At 46.8% G+C, this 23,807-nt stretch overlaps 1 protein-coding gene across 1 annotated transcript; it reads left to right on the top strand.

Annotated features, from left to right (window-relative positions):
• The first annotated feature begins 3,432 nt into the window (after window positions 1-3,432).
• Window positions 3,433-20,513, top strand: MFSD7 (major facilitator superfamily domain containing 7). Its single transcript, XM_010566030.1, has 10 exons — window positions 3,433-3,456; window positions 3,742-3,900; window positions 4,838-5,057; window positions 10,432-10,508; window positions 10,626-10,763; window positions 11,325-11,441; window positions 13,017-13,169; window positions 14,940-15,097; window positions 16,137-16,249; window positions 17,703-20,513. The coding sequence occupies exons 1-10, from the start codon at window positions 3,433-3,435 to the stop codon at window positions 17,855-17,857; spliced, it is 1,314 nt and encodes a 437-aa protein (XP_010564332.1). The 3' UTR covers window positions 17,858-20,513.
• The last annotated feature ends 3,294 nt before the right edge of the window (window positions 20,514-23,807 follow it).

Here is a 23,807-nt window from a genome sequence, read left to right as displayed (position 1 = left end):
TCTAAACTCAGAAATCTCAGTGAGATGAACATGCTTCTAAGACTTGAGCTGAGCTTAGGAGGGGAGAAGAGTGTGGGAACTACAGTTACTGAATTTGGAGAAGAAACGGTGTATGTTATTACAGTAGCTATTTCAACATCCTGCTAGATGCATATCTGAAGGGAGGGAAAAGTCCATCCCAAATGCTGAAGGATCAAATGTTGACAACATGAGTGACCATGGCCAATGATATTGGATTATACTACAGCAGGAGCTTTTGTCTGAGAACAAATAATGCAAAATCTGTGAGGTAATGCTGGGAAGTGAGTTTTGCCAAGTATTAGGGGTTGGGGCTCACAAATCCATTGCGGTTGTTTGGTGTTCAAAGGCAAGAATTGCAGTGCTTGAGTGGCTCTTTGTGGGCCTCTGTGTAAATTACTTGACCTAACTATGCCATGGCCCAGGGAGTGGACTGCTGCTGACCTCCAACCTCATCCACTCCAACTTGTTAAGCAGCCCAGCTGTGTTCTGCTGTGGGGACTGCAGAAGGTAGTTGTTGAGCAGTCAGGGTGTGGGACTGAGCTGGATGAGTTTGAAGCCTCAGAGACAAGGCATTCCTGATCTGTGGGGTACCAAGCTGGGAATTTTGTCAAAGTCTGCCAAAAGGTTTTTGTTAATGGTAGCCCTGACAGGGCTCAGAAGAGACGTAAGCCATAGTGGCTGAATGGAAACTGCTTGTCACCATTACAAGTGAGGAAGAGTCATTGACAAGGGGCTGGATTCTCTCCATTCTGCTGTTGTGACCGTCCATTGGGCTGCCTTCAGAGGAGCGCATGTGGACATGGACATAGCAGTGCAGTGCATAACACAGACTCTCCTTGATGCCTTCTGCAGCTCACAGTGAGGCTGTAGCTCTGTGTAGTTACACAGCCAATGAAGCTGAGTGCAGCTTGACAGGACTACAAGGGCATATTTCCACAAAGTGAGGCTTGTGCAGGGACTGAACAAGTGTGTAGAAAACACTGCAAGGACAGAGGCATCTGTTTCTTCTTCCACTATCTGTCCCAGGAGCAACCAGCATTTGGGGGCAGGCATCCTATAACCACACACATTATCTTTCCTCCTGCATCTGTCACCATGATCTACAGTGGGGGGCTTTGATACGGGTTTTGGTGTGCCAAAGCTGAGTTAAGACAATGGCCCTTGGGGAGTGGAGGAGAAAGGAACCTCTCTCAGTCTACTGCATCTTGAGAGGCTGCAGGGCTTAGACCTCACCAGGAAAAAACTGCATCATCCTCACCCTGTTCTGCCTCAGGGGCCATGTATTGGGGCAGCCCCTGCATAAGTACCAGCCTTGGCAGTGCAGAGTTTCAGGACCAACATGTAGGATAAGGGCTCTAGCTCCCAGCATAAGAGCTTGCTAACTACTGTGGATGAAGTCATCATAGCTGGGAAAACCAAAAGCAGAAGGTGGCATACTCACTTGTGTAGCATGGCAATTTCCTTGTGTTGGCAAAACTCCACAGTGCCATGTCTTTGTTGCAGGGGCATTTGTTGGCCACTTTGACCACAGCTACACCTTGAGCTCCATTGCCCAGTTCTTAATTTCTCTGTTAGAGCAACACATGGTAAACAACCCCTGCCTGAATGGAGGCAGAAACATACTTCTTCTCTCCAGACCCATAAAGAAACCCACTTCCCATTCTGAAGAACGCACGCAGGCTTGGACAGGCTGCAACCTCCCACCTTCTGTGCTCTCACATACATGTGCTAGAACCGGAGCTCTTGCTCCAGAGAGAGCTACAGGGCAGCCCAAATGCTTGATTTTCAGCAAGTAATGGTTTTACTGGGTCTAATGGAAACATGCCAGAATGGTTGACCCCAGCTTGCCTAGATGTATACAGCCACTTGAACACAAAATGCTGTGCTCTGGCTTGTGGCATCATTCTGCTACTGATGTCATGCATGGGTGAGCATCTTTGGTGGAGGAACAGGAGAGGCAAAAATGTAGCTGAAGCTGGCTTACAAAATGTGTCATCTCTTTAATTACACTGTTTCCTGGTACAGTGTTTCATCACCGTCACCACCACCCCCACTCCCTCCCCCTTCTGGAAGGCAGTGAGGAACTGAGAATTGCTGTTGCTGGAAATACATAGCTGGGTTTTGTTTAGCAGCAGTTTACCATCCCATGATCAAACTAATGTTCATGCCTTAGTGATACTTGTAACATTTAAACAGTTAAATGATTGTAGAAGCTGCGTAAATGGCAAATCCACTCCCTGCCAGACCTTTGATCCTACATGGGTGTGTCTGAGCCCAGCACAGTGATTTGAGCTTCATGTTGAATGCAGGAAATTTGGCTTGTGAGCTCCTTTCAGAGGAAAGGAAAGGGCTGATGTTAAGAGTCCTTGCTAGGACACTGATAATACGTTCAGAACTTCTCTGTTACTGCCATCTACTTATTGCATCCCTGCTAGGAGAAAAGCTTAGCTAAACAATGCTTTTCATGTGGCTATTCTCACAGAGTGACACTGAGAGAGAAGACAAGCCTGTCTCCTCTTCTGCTTCCATTTAATGTGGCAGTTTTTATGGTCTCTAGGGTGCAAGAAGTAAATAGGAACACTGGAAATAACATGCAGCAGCGTGTAGGGACACACTTTGCTCCGGGGTTACTCAGGCCTCTTTCCCATTACACATCAATGCTGCAGCTGATGCTGTCTGCAGGATGCAGGCTGTGAAGAGGAAGCTTGTGATGGCAGAGACGGGTACCCGGAAAGACACAGTGGCTGGAGTTCTTTTACAGGAAGGTATTGCTGAAGTTTTTGTTCACATTTCTGCAAACTTTATCATCTTGAGTATTCAGTACATCCACATTATTTGAAACCTGTTCTCAGGTTAGGCCTGTCTTTTTGAAAAGCACCAGAGAGGGCATCTTCGCAAAGAATCCACAGAAACATCCTTAAGTTTAGGGTAGTACCTTCATTTCTTTCTTGAGGGCATGATCTCAGGAGCTGATTTGAGGATCAAAGCAGGCCTCATCATTCCCAGAAGAAAACAGAAGCAGACAGCAACCTTATGAAATCAGTGCCTAAAACAAGGTTTAGGGAAATATTTTCAGATATGGCACTGGAAGAAAAAAATGGATAGTTATTAAAGAACCTCTTCTGTTTCCCTGTTATGTGTTCTGATGTATTGCATATGCAAATTTCTAGGCCCTTTTTTCCTAACTGTTGAGTGTAGGACAACATGGAATAATGTCTCTCTTGGCTGACACATAGCAAAGTTGTTCTTACAAGGCCACATTCAGGGGTTACCAATGCAATCATAAATACCAGGCTGAGTTTAAGAGGCTCTCAGTTGCAGAGAGAAGATGGCAGCCTCTCTTTTGTTTATGCTAACATAGAAGGATTGCTTGTGGTTTACATCAGGTAAGTGCATGCATCACAGGCCAACATGTTCACCCTGGGGACAGAAAAGGTACTGACCTCTGCTTCTGCCAGCTCCCAGCAGCAGCACTAGGGGATTGGGGATGAGGTGCTCTGGCCCAAGATAATGATGGCATCAGTGGTAAAATAGTTCTAGCATGAGTAACTGTGGACACTGGGGGTTTGAATTTTTATTACCAGCCTTAACATCCTAATTTCAAGGAGAGACTAAGATAGTGAGCCCCTTCACAACTTAGTTGGACAGTTTGAGGGGATGCTGAATTTCTGTTCTGGTGGAGGTGCTCATGCTTACCCATCTTTGCTCTCTACACTGCAGCTGTGGCTGACGTTTGCTCCTGTGGCTGATAAGGCAGCTGTCTACTTCCACATTTCCCTGGAGATGGTCAACTGGCTCTCAGTAGTGTACCTCCTCATCTCAATCCCATTTGGTCTGGTGGCAACATGGGTTCTCGACAGCGTGGGGCTCAGATCTACTGTGAGTTGAACTGTTCTGTGTCCCTGAGGGCATTTCACCTAGAGATAGCAGCAGCCGCACAAAGCACTGACATGCATCCTGTGAGTGGGAGTCTTGCCAAATGCTGCAGAGGATGAGCACATTGAAAGCTCTGTCCATCTTAGTTCAGTAATAGCTGTCATATCATCACCTCTGTGCTGGGGAGCAGTGGGAAAATCAGGATAATGTTGCATCCCTACTTGTCTTTTCTTGCTTCAGTTTTTATTGTCTTAGGCAACTGACAGGGACAGATGCTGTGAGCTGACTCTGTGACCCACTCTGCTGTGGATAGGGTTTGCTGTGGAATAGCGTTAGCACAGCTATTTTCTTTGCAGGGTCAGTTTAAGGAGCAGTAGGGCAGGGTGCAAGCAAGGGACCCCTGTCAGCTCAGAGCTTGGTCTATGCTAAGCCAGCTTGGGTACTCTACACAGTCTTCCCAGAAGCAAGAGTTTTGTGGAATGTGGTACTGAAACACAAGCATGCTAGTGGTACAGAAGAGTGTTTGCAGGTTCCGTATGCTGGATGACTCATTGCCATGATCTTTGGATTGTCACAGCAAAATATGGGTGATGGCACACACTTGCAAACGGGGTGTAATTAGTCAACTTTGGATTTCTCATCAATTCCATGACCGTGTCTGCTGTCTTGCATAAGCTACATTGGGGCATAGTTGTCATGTGGGGCTAGGACAGCCAACTTGCTCCTTAAGGAGACAAGTAACTCACTGTTGGATCAGGAGCATCTTGCAGTGGCCCAAAGGGGTGGAGGTGGTCTGCAGGCAACTTGCCATTCATTAGTGATTACTAACACCCAGTGTCTCCTGTAGTGCATCTGAGACCCTGCTCATGCTACTCTTTCACATTAAATTCTGCCCTCTGGGCTTTAGCACACAACCCCTGGCTGTTTCTGCTTGCTGCAGGTGATCCTGAGCGCGTGGCTGAACATGATGGGTAGTGTCATCCGGATATTCAGCGTCCTGAAGTTCCTGGGCTTGGATTCCCAGAGTTACTGGTACCTATTTACTGGGCAGTGCCTCTGTGCACTGGCACAGCCACTTATCATCTTTTCACCGACAAAACTGGCAGCGCTGTGGTTCCCAGACCACCAGAGAGCAACAGCAAATATGATCGCATCAATGTGTAAGTGACAGCTGCAAAGTAATATTGCTGCCACCCAGAACTTGCTAGCATTTGTTTGCCATTCAGAGGCGCAGCAGGCAGAGGAAACCCTCCATACTACAGCCATTTGGCCCTGCAAATACAGCTGTGCCCAAGAGTCTCATAGCCATGTGCAATAAAACAGTGCCTTCAAGGCCCCACAAGACAGGCAGGCATTTCCATGCTGGGGAGCAAGAAGTGGGCATAAGCCACATCCAAGTGCAAAGTTCAAAGTAAGCCACCCAGGATCCCAACCTTCTTCCTCTCTGCCATGACAAGGTGATCATTTTTGCCTACATATCATAGAGGTCATGGATAGCCCTCAGTGTTACTAAATCTAAAGTCTGTAGTGGTCTTAGTTCTGCAGCTTGTTAGGAAGGTGTCCAAATTGCTTGTGATGCCAGTGGTCACAGTTGCCAAATTCTGTAACTGGATAGAGGTGAGGCTGCTGCAGCAATTTTATCCACCAGTTCGTCCAGTAGCAAGGCTGAGCATGTATTCCCCATTGATATGTATGCACATACAGATAAAATATACTCAGCTGGCCAAACAAACATGTTGGGGATGCTAAATGCAGCAGGACTACCCATGCAGAAACCACATCTGCCTTGCGAAGTGCCTGGAAGCTGGGAAACTGGAGGGGAGGCACCAGATACACTTGCTCTAATCTCATTCCTCTCTTGGCCCCTTTGGGCCCTGCTAGAGACAGGATACTGCACTTCACAGGCGTGTTTCCTCCCTCCATGTGACATTTTTCCCCAGCATCCCAAAGAAATCTCTTTCTCCTTTCTCCAAGGACTTGACAGGTGCCCCAGAAACTGGGCTGGCTCACTGGCTCCAGCTGGGAAATCTCACAGTACCTACATGTGCAGGGGAGCCCCACTTGCCCTTCCCTCAAAACAGCCAACAGCCACCTTCCCTCCTCACTGCCTTGGAGCTGTGGGGAAGGGCTAGGCATGGGGAAAAGGGCAGTATAGGAGCACCCCTGTACAGCTTTCCCAATGGTGTGGCAAACCCAGAGCATGGGCACTGTTGGTTTGCAAGCGTGGATTTATGGTTGCACTGCCTTCTCTACAGTAGGGTAGACCTGATGGCTCGCCTTGTTTCCCAGGGCTGAGATAGACCTTCACCTTCCACTGTTGTCAGTGTGGTGCTATACAAGTACTACCAAGGACCACTGGGCCCTCAGTCCTTCGCTCCCCTGAAGGATCCCAGCCTGCAGACAACTTGCTCTTTTTAAGTGAGAGAAAAGCCAGACCAGCCAAAGAGCATTTCTTTCATGTAGTGTCCTCAGTCCTTACAGGACCAAGTGGATCTAACTATGGGAAAGAATAAAACTGAAGAGCAAGGAACAGTGGAAACCCAAGACCTGAAGCTGTTCAATCTGTGACATGTTGAGGTATCAGTGTGAGGACTGAATGGGCTGTGATTATTATCTGCTGCAACATAGGGATATTGCTGTGTAGAGGGCTTCCATTAATAATGCTTGGTAATACCCGTTACTGTCTGCTGTACAAAATCAGGATTTCATTTCAAGAAAGTTTAAATATTGCCTAGAAGGAGCATCTGCCACAGCCCCAGTCATTTACTCCAGTGGTTAATTACCTTACTGACAAACATCTACATGTTACTTCTTGTCTGATGCTCTTCGTTCCCCAGCTATTCAGTCTTGTTGCACCTGTTTTTCAGGTAGTTATAGACAGTCACCTTTTCTCTCCTTTGTCTAGAAATACTGAATGGCTCCAACCCAACCACTTTACAGGCACATTTCCCTTTGCCACTTCCCAGTGTCTGCCTGTTGCTCACATGAGCTTTTTCTCTCAGCTTGCTCTCATTTCCTGTGTTAATGTGACAGCAGCACTCAGCATTGCAGGTCAGTATCAGTGCTGCACACAGAAACTGGCCCTACAGCCTCCTGTCAGTATCCCCACAGGTCCTGTTAGTGCCTCCACGTAGGCTTCCCTGTGCTTGTGTGCAGACAAAAATGGACCCTGCATCCAGGAGCCTCCTGAGCAGCTGAAATCACTATGACTCAGCTGTGCTCTTGGGTATTTATTGTATCTTGGTCTTCCCCATCATTTGTAGACTTACAGAGAAGCAGTGCAGGGCTAAGAACTGATCCCCTGTGAAGATCATGATAAATTCTCCTGTGTCAGGAGAAGAAAGACTTGTCTGAGTCCACTGAAGTGGCCTCTGCTTTGTCCATGGGATTCTTCATTTACTATGTTCTGTCAGCATGTCATTTTCTACCCACTGCAGAGTTTTAGTTCATTGGCATCACTGTCCACAAAACACACAGCCCCATTGCAGAGTACTGCAAGCTAATCCACCAGGACTCCTAGACCATAATGTACAGTTGATTAACTCACTGATCTCCTTTCCATTCTTAGTCTAGGCTCATATCATTTCTCTTCCCAGGAAGAGTAGGTGACTGAAACCCTATAATTACTCAGATTATCTCACTTAGTCATTTCAAATTTAGCCTAATGCTCACATTTCCACACCTTTCCCATACCTTCTGGAACTGCTTCAGTGTGGGGATTGTTCATGGAAATACCTGACAGTTGTTCCCAGGCAGTCCACTACAATGCCCAGATGCATTTTACCCCAATGGAGAAGCTTTAATCCATCTCCTTGGAAGCTGTTGTTGTTACAAGCATCACTAAATACATGTGTCCATGTACTTTGAAGCAGGTAATGTTTCACCAGGATCATAAGCTAGTACTTTGCCAAGTACAAAGCAGAAATGTTATGGTTCTCATGTCCTATAGCACTACTAATGATGCCTCAGCAGGACCGTAGAATGGACAAGGTTGGAAAGCATCTCTTGGGATAGTCTCGTCCAGCCCCATGTGCAAGCAGGGTTGGCTAGAGCAGGCTGCCCAGGGTCATGTTTAGTCAGGTTTTGACTGTCTCCAAGGATGGAGATGTTGCAACTTATCTGAGTGTCTTGTTTCAGTGTTCAACCACTGTCACAGTAAAAAAGTTTATATTCTGAGAGAGTTTCCTGTGTTACAGTTTGTGCCCATTGCCTCTTATCCTGCCACTGGGTACCACTGAGAAAAGTCTGGTTCTCTCTTCTTTACAATCTCTGATCAAGGTTCTTTTCTCCAGGCTGAATAGTCCCAGGATTCTCAGCCTCTTCACATATGAGAGATGCTCTTGTCCCTTAATCATGTCTTTGGCCTTTGACTGGGCTTGCTCCATTAACTATTTATCTTTCTTGTATTGAGGAGCCCAGCACTGGACTCAGCACTCCAGATATTTCTCACCAGGGATGACAAGAGGGGAAGGATCACTGCCTTCCACCTGCTGGCAATGTTCTTCCTAATAAAGCCCAGCTGTTAGACACCTTTCTGCAAGGGTGTATAGCTGGCTCATGATCAACTTGCAGTCCACCAGGACCCCAAGTCCTTCCTGCAAAACTACTTTCCAGCAACTTCTCCAGGCTGACCAATCACAGCTTGCTCAGTCTCTCCCCACATGACAGAAGCTCCAGTCCTTTAATCATCTTTTCAGCCCTTTGCTGGACCAGTAAGTACATGTCTCCCTTGTACTGGGGAGGCCAAAACTGGACACAGTACTCCAGATGTGGCCTCACTAGTGCTGAGTAGAGGGGAAGGATCACCTCCTGCTAGTAACACTGCCTAATGCAGCCCAGGATGCTGGTGGCCTTCTTTATCGTGAGGTTGTGTGGCTGGCTCATGGTCAAGTTGGTGTCCATCAGGACCCCTACCCCCCACAGCAGGTCCTTCTCTGCAGAGCTACTTTCCAGTTGGTCAGCCCCAGTGTGTACTGGTAGATGGGGTTATTCCTCTGCAGGTGTAGGACTTTACATTTCCTCTTGTTGAACTTCACAAGGTTCCCCTCTGCCTATTTCTCTAGCCTGTTGAGGTTCCTCTGAATGGCAGCATACCCATCTCTTCTATCAGCCACTCCTCTCAGTGTCACATCATCTGCAAACTAGCTGTGGGTGCACTCTGCCCTAATGTCCAGGTTTTTTGTTAAGGTGAAACTGTATTGGCCCCAGTATCAACCCCTGGGGTGCACCACTAGTGACTGGCCTCCAGCTGGACTTCATGCCAGTAAAGATAATCCTCTGGGCCCAGCTGTTCAGTTGACTTTCAGTTCATTTCACTGTCCACTTACCTAGCCAGTACTTTTTCAGCTTGTCTGTGAGGATGTTATGGGATACAGTGTCAACAGCCTTAGTAAAGTTGAGATAAAAATATCCACTACTCTCCTCTCATCCACCCAGACAGTCATCTCATTGTACAAAGCTTGTTAGGCTGGTTAAGCATTTCTCCTTTGCTGGCTAGTGGAAATGGATTAGTTGTTCCATGACCTTCCCAGGGATCAAAGTGAGACTGAAAGGCCATGAGTTTCCTGGATTCTCCTTCTTGCCCTTCTTGAAGATGGGAGTGACATTCACTCTCTTCCAGTCCTCAGGAGCCTCTTGGAATTGCCATGGCCTTTTAAAGATAACCAAGAATGACCTTGCAATGAAAAAAGCCTGCTCCTTCAGCACTCATTGGTGCATCCCATCAGTACCAGGGACTTCCTAGTCCTCCTCCACTAAGGGTAAATATTCCTTGCTCCATACTTCACCTCTGGTCTCAGGGCTGAAGGCTGGTCTTACCAGTAAAGACTGAGGTGAAAAAGTCTTTGAATACCTTGGCCTTTTCAATGTCCTTTGTCTTCCAAGTTTCCTGTCCCATCCAGCAGCAGGGCCACATTTTCCCTGGCCTTTCTTTTGCTGCTAATGTACTTTTAGAAGCCATTCTTGTTGCCCTTCACATCTTCACCAGACTTAATTCCAGGTTCTCTTTGGCTTTCCTAACCCCATCCCTGCACAGTAGGGATCTTCAAAACTTCACTTGTTTGACTGTTTGCAGAACATTGCCTTAAAGTTAAAAAATTGTCTCCTGCAGTTTTGGATGTTTCCAAACTGAGTCCCAGGAGTGCTGCTTCACACACTGCTCAGCTCCAGCCCCATAGCGATGCAAGCCCCTACTCCAGTACAGACAACCCCCTTCAGCTTAGCATTTACTGAGGCAGTCTTGTGAAGGTGAGGACACTGTAATTCATAGTTGAAAACCAGTTTACAGGAGTTAGGTAAATGGGTTTATATAGAACAGACTTCATGGGGGTGAGGGAACAGATGCAGCAACAGTAGGACAGTCAGATTCTCCAAATGTTCCCCTCCTAGTTTCTCCCTTTATATGCCTTGTTCTGTCCTTGCTCATTGTGCTGCTGCACACTGCAGCTCTGGTGCTGACTGGCAGTAGGGGTGGACACATGATTGTGACTGCTTGCATGACAAAAATTTCTCTCTCTCTGTTTTATTTCCTTCCAGCCAATCCTTTGGGTATTCTTATAGCAAACGTGCTGTCACCTGCACTAGTTCCTGAAGGAAAGCACATCCCATTGATGGTAAATGAAAACTGCTTTAATCAGCCATCTGGGCTGATTGGGGTCCAGCTGATTTATTTATTTGGAGGCAGTGGAGTTAGAAAGACTGGTAACATATCCTTTCTTTGTGTTGTGTAGCTGGGTGTTTATGCCATCCCAGCAGTAACAGCCTGTGCTGTAGCAACTGTGGGGATTCATGAGAAGGTTCCTCCAACACCTCCTTCAGCCAGTGCCACTAAGTCCAGCTCCCAGCCATTCCTCACGGGGCTCAAAATGGTAAGTGACTGTAGCACAGAGAGATACTGGTGGTGGAGTGAGGAATGCAGCTGGGCAAGACAGGGATATGCTGGGAAATCTGCTGACAAAGCAGACTGAACTCCAACAAACCCCCAATGGAAAGTCCCCTGAAGGAGTCCAGGATCCCTTCTTTCCTCAGGGAGTGGCAGCTGCTCACAGCAAAGCTGCAAGAGATGCTATCTGACTGTTCAGCTGTGGGCTGGCTGCTGTTCGGCTAGCTCAAACAGGAACACCTGGGCTCATCCAAGAGGAGCACACAACCTGAGCCTTCTAAGCAGATGTGGTAACGGGTAGGACAGCACGTGGCAAAGTGAAGGAAGAATTTTGGCACTGAAGAGATCCTTCCTCCCTACAGGGTCCCCATGTTAACTTGTCTTCTGGCTGATTGGACAGGAGAGAGCCAAACTCCTATAACAAACACAGGGTTGCCCTGTCAACATTTTCAACAGGTCGGAGCCACCGACCCTCAAGTCTACTGTCATAGCCAGGCCTTTTTTTCCCCTCCACTTGTTTAAATGACATATTAACTTCTTTCTCTAGCTCCTGAGAAACAAGCCATACATCATCCTGGCAGTGTGCTTTGGAGGAGGAATTGGGATGTTCACCTGCTTTTCAGCTCTGCTAGAACAGATCCTTTGTGAAAAGGGGTATTCAAATGTGAGTCTTCCTCCTTTTCCCCATTGTCCATGTCACCTATGATACAATAAGGGACTCAGAACAAAATGAAGACGGTTGAATATGCTGCACTGTCTCATATCTTATTTGCTTACATTGTCTGATATAGACTAAGCAGTACATTAATCCAGAGCACAGTCAATCTCTCAGTATAATGGATGATCTGCATTTTCATTACTGCCCATGGCCAGGCTCCCATCTGCAAATCACTCCTCAAACACTTTTTAGGAAAAGAGTGTTGTGTTTTTTCCTAAGCCACTCTAGAGTACTGATGTCTGTGCAGCCTTCTAACACCTTCCCCAGAGTAGGATGAGGCCCAGCGAAGCCCTAGAGTGAAGTTGAAGGCAGGCTGTTGCAATACCTTTTCCTCTTTGCACAGTCTTACCTGAAGCCAGGGCAGCAGAGGAAGTCACAGGTACTGTGACAGCTGTTGCCCCATCCTTCCCATGACACCGGCCAGGTGCTGCTTTTACTGTTGAGCACAGTGTGTGCACAGCTGATTCCTCCTGCTCTCTCCCTACAATAGCAAGGGATAGCCCCTGTTCCTGCATTTCCCCTCAGGCAGGCAGCACTTCAGTCCTGCTGTTCCTTTACCCCCTGGAAGTTCTCTTAAAACACCTCTCCAGCTGTTATGTATGCACATATACTTGTCTGGTTTCTGTCCACTCCCTCTCAACGCCCAGGTGTGATACCTGGTTCAATGCTCCCTAGCCAGGTCACATTTGCACACTCCATTGCTTTTACCTGGAAATCTTTTAAATTTTTCAGGCTTGCTTTCCATGCATCATGATGCTTTTGTCTGTGTGTGACTGAATTCCCTGGCCCTTTAGCCCACAGAAGCTAATGCAGATACCCTTTCCTTCCAGTCTGCTCCTAGGGCTCCCAAAAATGTTTACCCAAATTTGTTAAAGCTTTCCTCCTTTCAGGATTGTTGTCTGCATTTGGAGCTGAAGGAGCCGGACAAGTAAAGATAGTCTCTGCAGGAAACAGGGCATGTACCCTACCCTGACTACTGCTCACTGCCTCTCTAATTAGACATCATTGCTACAGCCAGGCGATGCTGTGTCTCATCTAACACACTTCGGGGCTGCTAGCCTTGTAGAAGGCATTCTGTCAGTGCAGGTCCCTGGTCCCTAGTAAGAAAAGGAGCATGATTATGAACAGGAGCAGATCCCAAGGCAGTTGGACCTGTTACCACCAGTGTGGACAAGGCACCTGATTTCCCCTGGAAGAGCCAAGAACAGTCTCATGCCCAGGTTAGAGCATTTAATGCCAGGGAACTGCTGCTGCTCTGCACTCAGCCTCCCTTGTTAGGTGTGCAGAGACTTGTCATCCATTGAGACCTTCAGACTGCTGTGACCCTGCTGTCCCCACACACTTCTAGCCCCATTATTTGCTACTCAGGTAGTGGAGGCCTCAGCTATCGCAATGGGCAGGGAAGCTTCTCCTGCCTTAGTAAGTAAGTGACCCACTAGCAGCAGGCAGAAGGGTCAATGACATTAAAACCTCTTTCCTAACTGCTCTAGTTGCTCAGTTACTTGTTCTTCTGTCCTCCAGGAATTTGCTGGCCTGAATGGTGCACTGTTCACAGTGTGTGGTTTGTTGGGTGCTTTCCTGCTAGGCCTGTATGTCGACCGGACAAGGAAGTTCATAGAGTCCACCAAGATTTGTTTCTGTCTGAGTGCACTTGCCAGCATCATGTTCGCAGTGGTGAGTTCTCCCTTGCATTGCATCATACCTGTGGGCTTAGTTCTGTTGCTGTCTGATAAATCATCTACTCAAACCAAGGTCATCTGATGTCCTAGTATTTATTAAGCTTTGGGATTATATCTCTGGGCTAGGAATGTTTTAAAGAAAAGCCCATTACTGAGGATTTCACAGTCACTGTGGAGCCTGAGACAGACTGCTTCAGGATATAAATAAATTGGCATAATTTTACTTCCTTACATTGAATCACCATGTTTGTTTACTGGCCCTGAGACCATTGTTTCCAAAAAGAAATGGAACTGCTAAATATCCATCTTACAATAATGAACAAGAATGGCATGGTTTTCCCAACACCTGCCTTTAAGAGTGGTGGCTGCCAGGAGTGTAAGATTAGCAGAAACAAACTAGTTATGTGCCTAGTTCTGCAGTGGTTCCTCAAGGAGGACAAGACAAGGGAGATGCAGAAACCATGGGGGCTGGCGTGCAAGTACTGCACTCAAGCATAGTCATTGCCAATGGCAGCCATCACCCAGCAGAAACCTGAGCATGAGGCACAGGACTCGTATCACTGCAGAGGACCCAGACTGGTTCAGGTATCTGCTTTCCCAACAGGCCTGTGGTCTGCATTTCTCTTGTGTGTTGAAAAATACAGACTTTCAATATAGCATGATCACACCTCCCCCTGGGCCAAGATCCCAGTGATGTTAGCTCTGCTTTGAAGAGACAGAAAAATGCAATGCTTTTCTCTGTGTAGGACAGGGTGCCTAAAGCAGACCTTGCATTTCCCCCTTTAGTATGCTGGCATTTGTTGGGGGGGATGCTCTGAAAACAAATCAGCATGCCTGGGCTCAGGTGAGGCACAGAGTAGGCAAGAGGCTATGTTAGGAGCAACAAGCAAACCTTTCCCTCCTCCCCTTCCCTCCTCCCCTTCCCTCCATCCCCTTCATTCCATACAGATGAACTACTAGCTCAAAGTAGTAAAACAAAAAACACCCATTCAAATACACCTGATGCCTTGACACACAGTTTTCCTTGACTTTACCAGTTTAGCTGGGCCAGGCCTGCTACAGCCATGCCAGGACAGATACCTGTTGTCCTCTGTGGGAGTTTATTACATGGTTAAGGAAGGAGATACCAGCACTGTGGCTGCAGGTTTTATGCCCTTGACTTTACTAGTGTTGGCTGGACGAGGCCATGCTCTTTCCTCCAGACTTAGGGACAGGGCTGTTCTAGGCACTAAACTTATCACCAGGGTTTGTGAATGTTTCAGGTGTTTTTTTTGTTTGGTTTGTGGGGTCTTTTTTGTGGTAAAACCCCAACGTTACAAACATCAGTCTGACATGATAAGGAATAGTTTTCCTCATCAATTAGCTGCAGCAACCCAGTGAATTCTCATACATAACCCAATGCAAACACCACTTCTGAAACGTTAACTTGCATTGGGAGGAAGGAGTGTATTTCACTTGGTGCTGGAGATACGCTGCGCACACTCCTGGTAAGTTCCTGACCAGGAAGTCAAGTCACAGTAATACAACCACACCAACGCTTTTCAGGTAATTCTGCTGATCCTTGCTCCCCTTCAACAGATAAATCTCCATGGTGTAGCCATTTGTTGACTCTAGAGGGTTGGAGGTAAAAAAGACATTTCAGGAACAGGTAGGGAATGTACTGGTGAGAACAATGAGCCCTTGGAACTTCCTGCAGGTTATGAGTTCAGACTTCCTGCGCAGCAGTGCTGACACTGCGATTTTGGTGTTGCTTTTCTGCCTGCAGACTTCTCGGTTCAGACATCGGGCCATCACGCTGGCCATCACCAGCTCGCTCTTTGGTTTCTTCGGTTTTGCCATCTACCCTATTGCCATGGAGCTGGCTGTGGAGTGCTCCTACCCTGTGGGAGAGGGCACATCTACAGGCCTGATTTTTGTTGCAAGGTAAGCAGGCAGGTTAAATTGAATTGGCAGCTGAGCTTGGATTCAAATACACACACACATGTGTGCAGATAGAGAAGAACATGGACATCAGTGCTAGCCATCCTGCTTGAACTTCTTTCTGATGGCTGTGCACATGACCGTGGCAATGGGGGGAGCTGGCTGGCTGAGCTATAGAGCTGAAGGTCTAAAGGTTTTAAAGCAAGCAGGAGTATGTGGAGTTGGTGCAAGAAATGCAGGAAGGAAGATGAAGGTCTCCCTTGCTTGGCACAAAGCAGGATTTAACCATGCCCAGCAGCACTTACCTTTGAAGCAGATGGGAGCTGTATGCCTGAGAGGGGCACACATTCCCATGGCAGTACAGGCACTTGTCAGGTCTCAGTGCTCTGCTGAGGAAGATGTGCCTTATTACTGGCAGCTGGTCACAACAGATGGGGCAGTGACAGTCCTTCCCGTGATCAATTTACATGCCTAGGACTGGCACTGGACTGCAACAGGAATGACTTGTTGGAGCCCCAAGCAGTGATATATGTGGCCTGGTGCCATGTGTGTGTGTCAGGTGGAGCTGCAGCAGCAAGAAACATCAGTCAAAGAGGGGCATTAGACACCACCTTTGAAGGCTGCTGTTTCCCTCTGGTTGTGGACTTTGTTGCTGCTGCCAGCCAGCTATGAATAAGGCTGAAGTCATAGACTGACTTTTTCCCATCCTCAGCCCTGCAGTGAGAGGTATTTCCGAGTCTCTGCCCAGTGACTAAGCCTCAGCTCCTTGACAGCTGTAGTTCAACTCCTGCCTGCCTCCAGAGGACAGTGGTTCTGCCATGCTGGCCCAGTGTCTAGGGGTGTGCTGAAAGGCTGACCTGGACACCCTCTGAGCCAGTTAACCAAGTGCCTGGGCCAGAGGAAGCTGGCAGTAGCTTTCTGTGCTAGAAGGACCCTGCTCCAGAAAGGGGCCTCACTTTCTTGCTGCTGGGGAAGCTGGTCTTGTCTGCAGCACTGATGAATGGGACAAGCACCATGACTGCATGTTGGTTTCTCCCCACAGCCAGATTGAAGGTGTGATTTTAATGATTCTGTTACAAGCCCTCACCGTGCATGTTTCTGAGGATCCGTCCTCCACCTGTGCCCTTGATCAGGATGGAGCCCTGGACTGGACAAGTAAGTATGTGTTGGGAAATGATGCTGGACATTTGGTTGCACCCCACATACCTCCCATTTTCCTCCAGGTCTCACTGTGAGGGAGCCTGCAAGACTGATTCCTATTGTAGCATCTCTTAGCCACCTTTCCCAACCTGATGGTGCACTCTTTGCTGCTCCTGCTAAACCAGGCCTGCAGGATTGAAAAGGGAAGACCTCTAAGGTGCTGTGAATGCTGCTGCTGGCTCTGGGTTAAAATTTCTCTTATGGCCACCCTGCAGAGATCTGAGCTTCACCAAGCTAGAAAGCAGCTGGGGGGAAGACACTGTCCACCTAGCACAGCCAGTGCTGCTTTGCAGTGTGGGAGGCCAAGACTACAAAGGCATTGACCAAAAGCTACTTCCCTTGTTTCTGCACACACAGCTGCCTGGGTTCGTAACATGCTGGTACAGCTTTGTTCTGACTTATTCCACTTTTCCCTTCCTTTCCTAGCTGGTCAGAAGAGACAGCAACTGAGATGGACAGGAGCACAAATGTGTTTTCACTACAGGCTAAACCCTGGTTTTGATCTCTCAGCTGGTTCATATTTATGTAATACTGACACCAACTCCTGGGGACACACTGTAACACAAAGGCTGGCAAACACCTTTTAAATATATCCTGCTTGGCTGAGCAGAAACTCCCCAAAACAAGCTCCACTAGCTGGGAGAGAAAAAGGCTTCACAATAACTGCCCCCCAAAAGCAATTTGACTGCTTCATGTCTGAAAGCCCACAACTCTTCATCTCATCAGATCAGAGCTAGATTGCATTATTAGGTACCCATTCCTACCCATTTTGTGGTCTGATACATGCAAGGACATCTGTGGAGGAAGGCATGGAGATGTTTATTTGAGGCACTGCTGAAATGAGAAGGTAACTACATTTACAGGCCTTGTTCCATAGCCTTTTAGAATTACTTTTTTTTTCCTTCAGAAAAAGTTCTTTCAACACAAATTTTTCTTTGATTATTTATCCTTAGTGAACCTTTCCTACACTTCGCTTTCAGATGATATAACAAGAAGCACAACCTGTGTGGATCTGTTCTCTTACGAAGCTCAAGTGTTTTGATTCAGTCTTTCTTGTAACTTCCTTCACCACCCCCCCAACACACAAACATGTACATGTACACAGAAACACACACTCCCACAAACACACTGTGTGCACTGGTATAAGACCTCCAACCTCTGCGGTCATAGAGGACAAGAATCCTGGAAACCTTTCACGTTTCACTCAAATCCTCTTCCTATGCCAGTGTTACATGAGACAAGGTTTGGCTGTTACCGAACTGGTGTTGCCCCCCTGTGAGCTGCACACTGTCCTCAGGGGTAGTCGTTGGGAGGCTGTGCATTTGCTGAGGACCAGACTTGCTCTGGACTTCTGCACCCATGGGGAGTTGTGAATTCACTGTCTAAGAGTGTATCATCTTCTTTGCAGCTCCGGTACTGGTGCTGGCTGGCCTCTGTAGTGCTATGGCTTGTTTCTACGTCATCTTCTTCCACACTGACTACAAGCGGCTCCATGCTGAGACAAACAGTGGTGATTTGGTCAAGGCAGAAGATACAGCAACAGCAAATATTCCTGAAGCCTAACCAGGCCAAAAAGGGGATGCCAAGGGCCCAGTAAGGGAAGGACTCAGACCTGTGGGCAGGGACCATGACTGCAAATGCTCAGCTGGCACACTGGGATATTCAGGTCCTGTTGCACAACAAGCAAGGGCTAGAGCAGAGGTGTCACTGGGGCACCTTTGCTGTGCTTCCCTCAATCTTGTATTTATTTGTGAGTCCAGGCTGTAAGAAAGGCTGCCAGAAAGGTCAAAGTGGGACTGGACAACTAAGCAGGTAACAGGGATTTTTAGCTGACTTGATTCAAGTTAAAGAACTGTTTCAGAGGAAAGGAATATCATATTTCAGCTATTTTTTCATTTTCATGTACTTGTATCAGGGGTGAAGCTTTCAGAGGGGTGGAAGCTGTGCCTGTCACAAAGCCAGTGGAAAACCTCTGTTTAAGGACTGTGGTTCTTGTACAGCATAACAACTCTTCCACTCTAAGGCTGGAGCTAATTGTACATCTTAGCTAAAGGGTCGTAGGAGCTACAGTATCCTTCCATTGCAGCAGGGAAGTGTACGTATGTGATCTATAATGCAAGTCTGTTATAATAAGCCACTTTGTCCTCTCTTACAAACAAGAAAAGAAAAGCCCTGCCTGCAGTGCTGCCTGTAAAAGAAAGTATCAGTAAGCAGCAGAAGTTAAATATGGCAGCATTCTTCACCCTTCTGGTCCTCTGCCAGATGCTGAGACATGCAGGATAAGCTTGTTTTACTGGGGCTTCTGTTGTTTCTCCACCTCTCCTGCAGTTCCAGTGGGTTAGTTAAGTTTTCCACAAGAAGATGAACATGCTGGTGTAAGATGAGGGTAGTGTACCCTCCCCAGGCCAACTCATGCTCTCCTGTAGGGAAACACTAAGAGGGCAGCTCACTTTTTGGGGAATGACATGGCGGTGCCTGGTGTGGTAGGAGCTGGCAGGAGAACTGGCAAAGGTGACCACTTAGAGAAGGCAGGGATGTGTCATAAGTTTCTGCACATGATAGGGGCTTTCCAGGGAAGACCAAGTAAGAAACAACATCAACAAGCACCTTCCAGTTCTCTCTGCAGCTGACAGCTGTTCTTCAGTCTTAGAAGAGAGGGGTAGTGACACAAAAGATCCCCTCTGAAGTTGTTACCCTAACAATTGCAATGGGTACAACTGGATTTTTCATTTTACAGTACTTCCACAGCAGTCCAGTGTCCTGCTTTGTTGTTCAGGTCTAGATGTACAACCTGAGAACTTTTTAACCTATAACATTTCAGTGGACTTGGTGATGCTTCATACCATGCATCTTGCAAGAGGATCTGAGTACTTCTTGATTAAAGTAACTTGATGCACATTGGACCTGTGACTGGCTTTGTCCAGTCCAGCTAGAGGATGATCCCAAAGCAAAGGATGCACTTCCCCTGAGGCACACTGTACGGAGGAGCTCTCTCAGTGCCTGAATTATCTTCCCCATTAGCAACTGGAAATCTCTTCCTTTGTAAAACACCTAGCTGCATCCTTCTTGGGAGCCTGCTAGTTCCTACAGCTCCAGCCTTGCTCTCACTAGTAAGCACTGTCAAAAGGAGCAGGAAGGAAGTCTGAACCTGAGGTGAAACAAGATCAGTTTGGACCTGTCAGAGGAATGGGATTAGCTGTCTTTTGCAAAACTAGCTGGTCAGTTCTGCAGCCCTGGACCTAATACACCAAACAGTTTAACACCAAATTTACATGCTACTCCTGAGTCCTACTGTACTGGGAAGCAAGAAGCACTTGGTACTTTATAATTTTATATATTTACAAATGCTTATGTTTTTTAATAAAGGGTGGTTTAAGAAAAGATAATTCTTTTCTCACTATATTACACTTCAAAAAGTATTTTATAGATGCAAGGGTGCATCAGATCTGCTATGTAGCACAAACCAAAGGTCTCTGTATTTGCCAAAAGTGCATTAAGTTGTGGTCAAAGTGATGATGTGAAGTGGTATCTCAGATCCCTAAAATCACAGTGTGAAATTAGCTGTAGGTTAAACTACAGTTAGCTCTATTTTGAAGGATATGTTAGAGGGGTGAGGAAATACTGCTAGCAAATGTCTCCAAAATCTGCCATTGCCCTAGTCAGAAAGTCTGCCTTGCACCAGCTAAGACACGCTTATCTTTATCCACGCATATAAAAGAGATTTGAATGAGGAGATTTTTCTCTCTACTCATGCATCAGACTTATAGGTGTCTGAGGTTCATTCTGAATTCCTACTGTGTAGCGGAGCAGGTAGCTCCTCCACTATATAGTTTGTCATACCCTGGCAGCATGCCATAGAGGAGTTATGGCATTGCTAACAGTGAGGCCCAGTAGCTTGCACAAATAGCACCTTGCACCATCGGCTGTTTCTGCTGCTTCAGCTAACTTCACATTTTGTCTTTAGAACAACAGAGGCTCAAATTTCTGTGCTAGTCTGTAATTACCACCATAGCTGAAGTCAGCTTACTACTGTAGATTCTTCTTCTCAAAGCTGCATAACTTGTCTGTCTCTCACAGCTCCCATTTAGATGTGCCTTTCCCTGGGAAGCCTGCGGAAAGCGTGAAGCTGAAATCTTAGCAGGACAGAGGAATTTTGATGTTAAGGCATGGGTCTGGTATGCTGGGGTGGACCCATGTCCGCTCCTCACCAAAAGAGTGGTCTGGCTGCCTTACTGTTGTGGTTTAACCCCAGCCAGCAACTAAGCACCATGCAGCCGCTCACTCACTCCCCCCCCATCCAGTGGGATGGGGGAGAAAAATCAGGAAAAGAAGTAAAACTCCTGGGTTGAGATAAGAACGATTTAATAGAACAGAAAAGAAGAAACTAATAATGATAATGATAACACTAATAAAATGACAACAGTAGTAATAAAAGGATTGAAATGTACAAATGATGCGCAGGGCAATTGCTCACCGCCCGCCGACCGACACCCAGCCAGTCCCTGAGCGGCGAATCCCTGCCCCCCACTTCCCAGTTCCTAAACTAGATGGGATGTCACATGGTATGGAATACACTGTTGGCCACTTTGGGTCAGGTGCCCTGGCTGGGCATGAGAAGCTGAAAAATCCTTGACTCTAGTCTAAACACTACTGAGCAACAACTGAAAACATCAGTGTTATCAACATTCTTCACATACTGAACTCAAAACACAGCACTGTACCAGCTACTAGGAAGACAGTTAACTCTATCCCAGCTGAAACCAGGACACTTACCAACCTTCTATGACCCCGGGAATCCCAGCAGAGGTGTCTACAATAGGTCTGTAGGGGTCACTGGAAAACTGGTACTGCAGAAAGCCTCCTGCAAAGGTGAATGGTCCTGGCTGTGGTCTGGTCTCACTAGAGGCCTTCTGCTTTTGTAAAGCCACAGGATAGGGCCATAAAGGTCAGCCAACAACTCCCATCACAGTTGTGGATCCTAGAGAAGCCCTCTGACACAGGCAAGGATATGCATTCTTGCCATTCTGCACACAGTTGGGGTCAAGACAACACTTCCATTGCAAGAAAGGTTGTTTCTCTTGCACAGCAGCCAGTCTTGAGGTCCCTGGAGCAACTCAGTCCAAAGGTTTTCTGCAGGACACTACCACCACCTGTCTCTAGAGCAACTCTGCTCTGTGAGATAACCCTGCAGGCTTCCTGCAGCCCCTCAGAACAGCCAACTCTCTCTGCCCTTTTTCTGCAGCCTTCCCTGGGGACTGCATGGGGCTGGCAGAGGAAGGTCAGGTTCACATGAGCCTGGGGTGAGGTATGCTGCAGTCTGATGACCAAGCAGTTTGTGCCTGCCCTGTCCTGTGCTGGCCAGACTTGGCTGTCAGTGCCAGGAAGGCAAAACGGGCAGGGGCTGTACTGGAGAAAAGCAGCCCCAAGGATGCTCCTGTGAGTACAGCTGCCTCATTAAAGACCTTTAGAGAGGTTCAAGTGAGATCCTTTGTGCTGCCATGGGATGAGTACTGGGTCAGTGTCTGGTACTCCCATGCTGCATCTCTCACAGGGGGCAGTGGACATATCAGCAAAGTCTGGATTGACTCCACAGGTGTTTGCACACCAGCACAGGAATGCCTGCCTATACAGGATTGGGTCACCCTGCTTGGGATTGAGGTGAAGATTGTCTACACTGTAACACCACCGCCCCACTCCCACCCCCAAACCAAACTAACATTCGTGCTGTCTTTTTAAGTAAGTAAAAGCAGATTTGTCATCAAAATGTTAAAAACAAATCCAGGGAAACTTTAAGACAGAAGATACTTTTTGCTTCCTCAAAAGAAAGAAAATACTGTAGAAAAAAACCCAAACACATGTATAAACTGTATAGATATAAAAATATTGAAGTGATTGGAGCTGGCAGTGGAAGCAACACATCATGAAAAAAACAAATTATGACAATGGCTGGAGCAGCCATCCTGTCAGCTGTTATTGCCCCTTTTTAGGACCACTGTGTTCAAACACCTTTAGCCCTGAGCAAAGAGACTCAGTAAGCAGGACAGATACAGGCTGAAAGTCAAAAGCAATTATACTTTGGGGCTACAGAAAAAATTCTTGTGCCTCATGCCTTTCTGAAATAGAGATTTATTTTATTCCAACCCCCAGAGCCTCAAGACCTGTTGTCTACTCCTCACCTTCACCTACACCTCTCTTTGGATCAAGTTTGTCACAAGGATTTCATGGCCTAACAGTGAAAGCAAACTAATACAGCTTTCTGGAGCTCTGTGAGGCTGGAGCTCTTCAGAGGTATGTAAAGCAGCAGCTAGCATGTCCAAGTTCTGCCTGATACTCTGCAACCTTAAATAAAATAAACACCAAAAGCAATCAGTGCTTTAAAACTCCCCAGGGAACTTTTATCACAGGTTTAAAACAAGTGGTCCTACTTGTAGCTGCAATGTGTTCACATGTCTGCCTGATTTGCAGACAGCTCCCTCAACCATTTTGGCTCAAGTCAGATGGTGGTATTGGATGGAAGAAAATACATCCTGGAACTACATGTGCTACAAAATGGGAACAAACCTAGATTTCTTGGCAGGTTTTGTGGAAAGGATCCCAGAAGGGTGGTAGGAAAAATATTAACTAGCTGAAACATCTATTATAGTACTTTCTGCCTGGATACATTTCCCTTATGTACACACTCTGTCATCCTACTTCAGGAACTGTGGGATTTATTAATATATGATGGATAGTACTGGCATTATTTAGTTTGCTACATCATGGTCCTTTAATAGAAGAGAGTGATTTAATCAAGTGCATCCCCCTGGAGAAAGAGGGAATAACACAGGATGCCTGGAGGAAGAAACTCTGTAGAAACTTGGCTCTGCTTCATCCTGTCCATTCTGCCTTAACTCTTAGTTTTAAAAAGTGACCTGCTCCAGTTTGTGTTCTCCCCCTCCTCCCCCCCCTCAAAAAACAACCTCTCCCTGCTCAAGAGCTGCTCTTTCGAGCTAAAAGCCCCCTTGGTCTCTTTGGCAAAGATGGGTGGAGGTGCAGAAGGAAGGTTTTCAAGTAGCTAAATGTTGCCAGAAGATAAGAACAAGGAACTGCAAATAAGAAACATTCTGAATACACATAGCAAAACCAAAACAAAGATAATCAGTGTGAGAAACAGAGGAGCCCTCTGCCCATTTTGGGAGAGAGGCAATAACATAAAAACATCAGGCATGATGAAGGAAAATCAGAAGAGAAAAGACAAGCTCATTTAAGTCCTGACCTCTCTCCTCAAAGAGATTTTGAGCCTCATCACCTTTCCCTTTGTGACTAGAAGCCACTCAGAAGCCATGCTAAAGAGATGGCATCAGCTCCATGATACTCACAGCTTACTGAGCATAGAGCTACAGACCCACAGGGTGGCAAATGAATAGAGGATGATGAATATCATGTAAGTATGAATCATTAGCAAGAACTGCGTTGTTAAGGAATAGATATTAAATTCCCCAGCTGATAGACAAATGTATTCAAGCCTGTACTC

Source organism: Haliaeetus leucocephalus, unplaced genomic scaffold (assembly GCF_000737465.1).
Source record: "Haliaeetus leucocephalus isolate CR32 unplaced genomic scaffold, Haliaeetus_leucocephalus-4.0 Scaffold201, whole genome shotgun sequence".
NCBI lineage: Eukaryota > Metazoa > Chordata > Aves > Accipitriformes > Accipitridae > Haliaeetus > Haliaeetus leucocephalus.
This window is presented reverse-complemented; position numbering and strand designations above follow the sequence as displayed.

Excerpts from the sequence above, each read along its gene's own strand:
- MFSD7 (XM_010566030.1), top strand. The coding sequence starts at position 3,433 with ATGTTCACCCTGGGGACAGAAAAG. Across the intron at positions 3,457-3,741 it reads TCACCCTGGGGACAGAAAAG|CTGTGGCTGACGTTTGCTCC; the intron begins GTACTGACCTCT and ends TCTACACTGCAG. Across the intron at positions 15,098-16,136 it reads GGCCTGATTTTTGTTGCAAG|CCAGATTGAAGGTGTGATTT; the intron begins GTAAGCAGGCAG and ends TTCTCCCCACAG.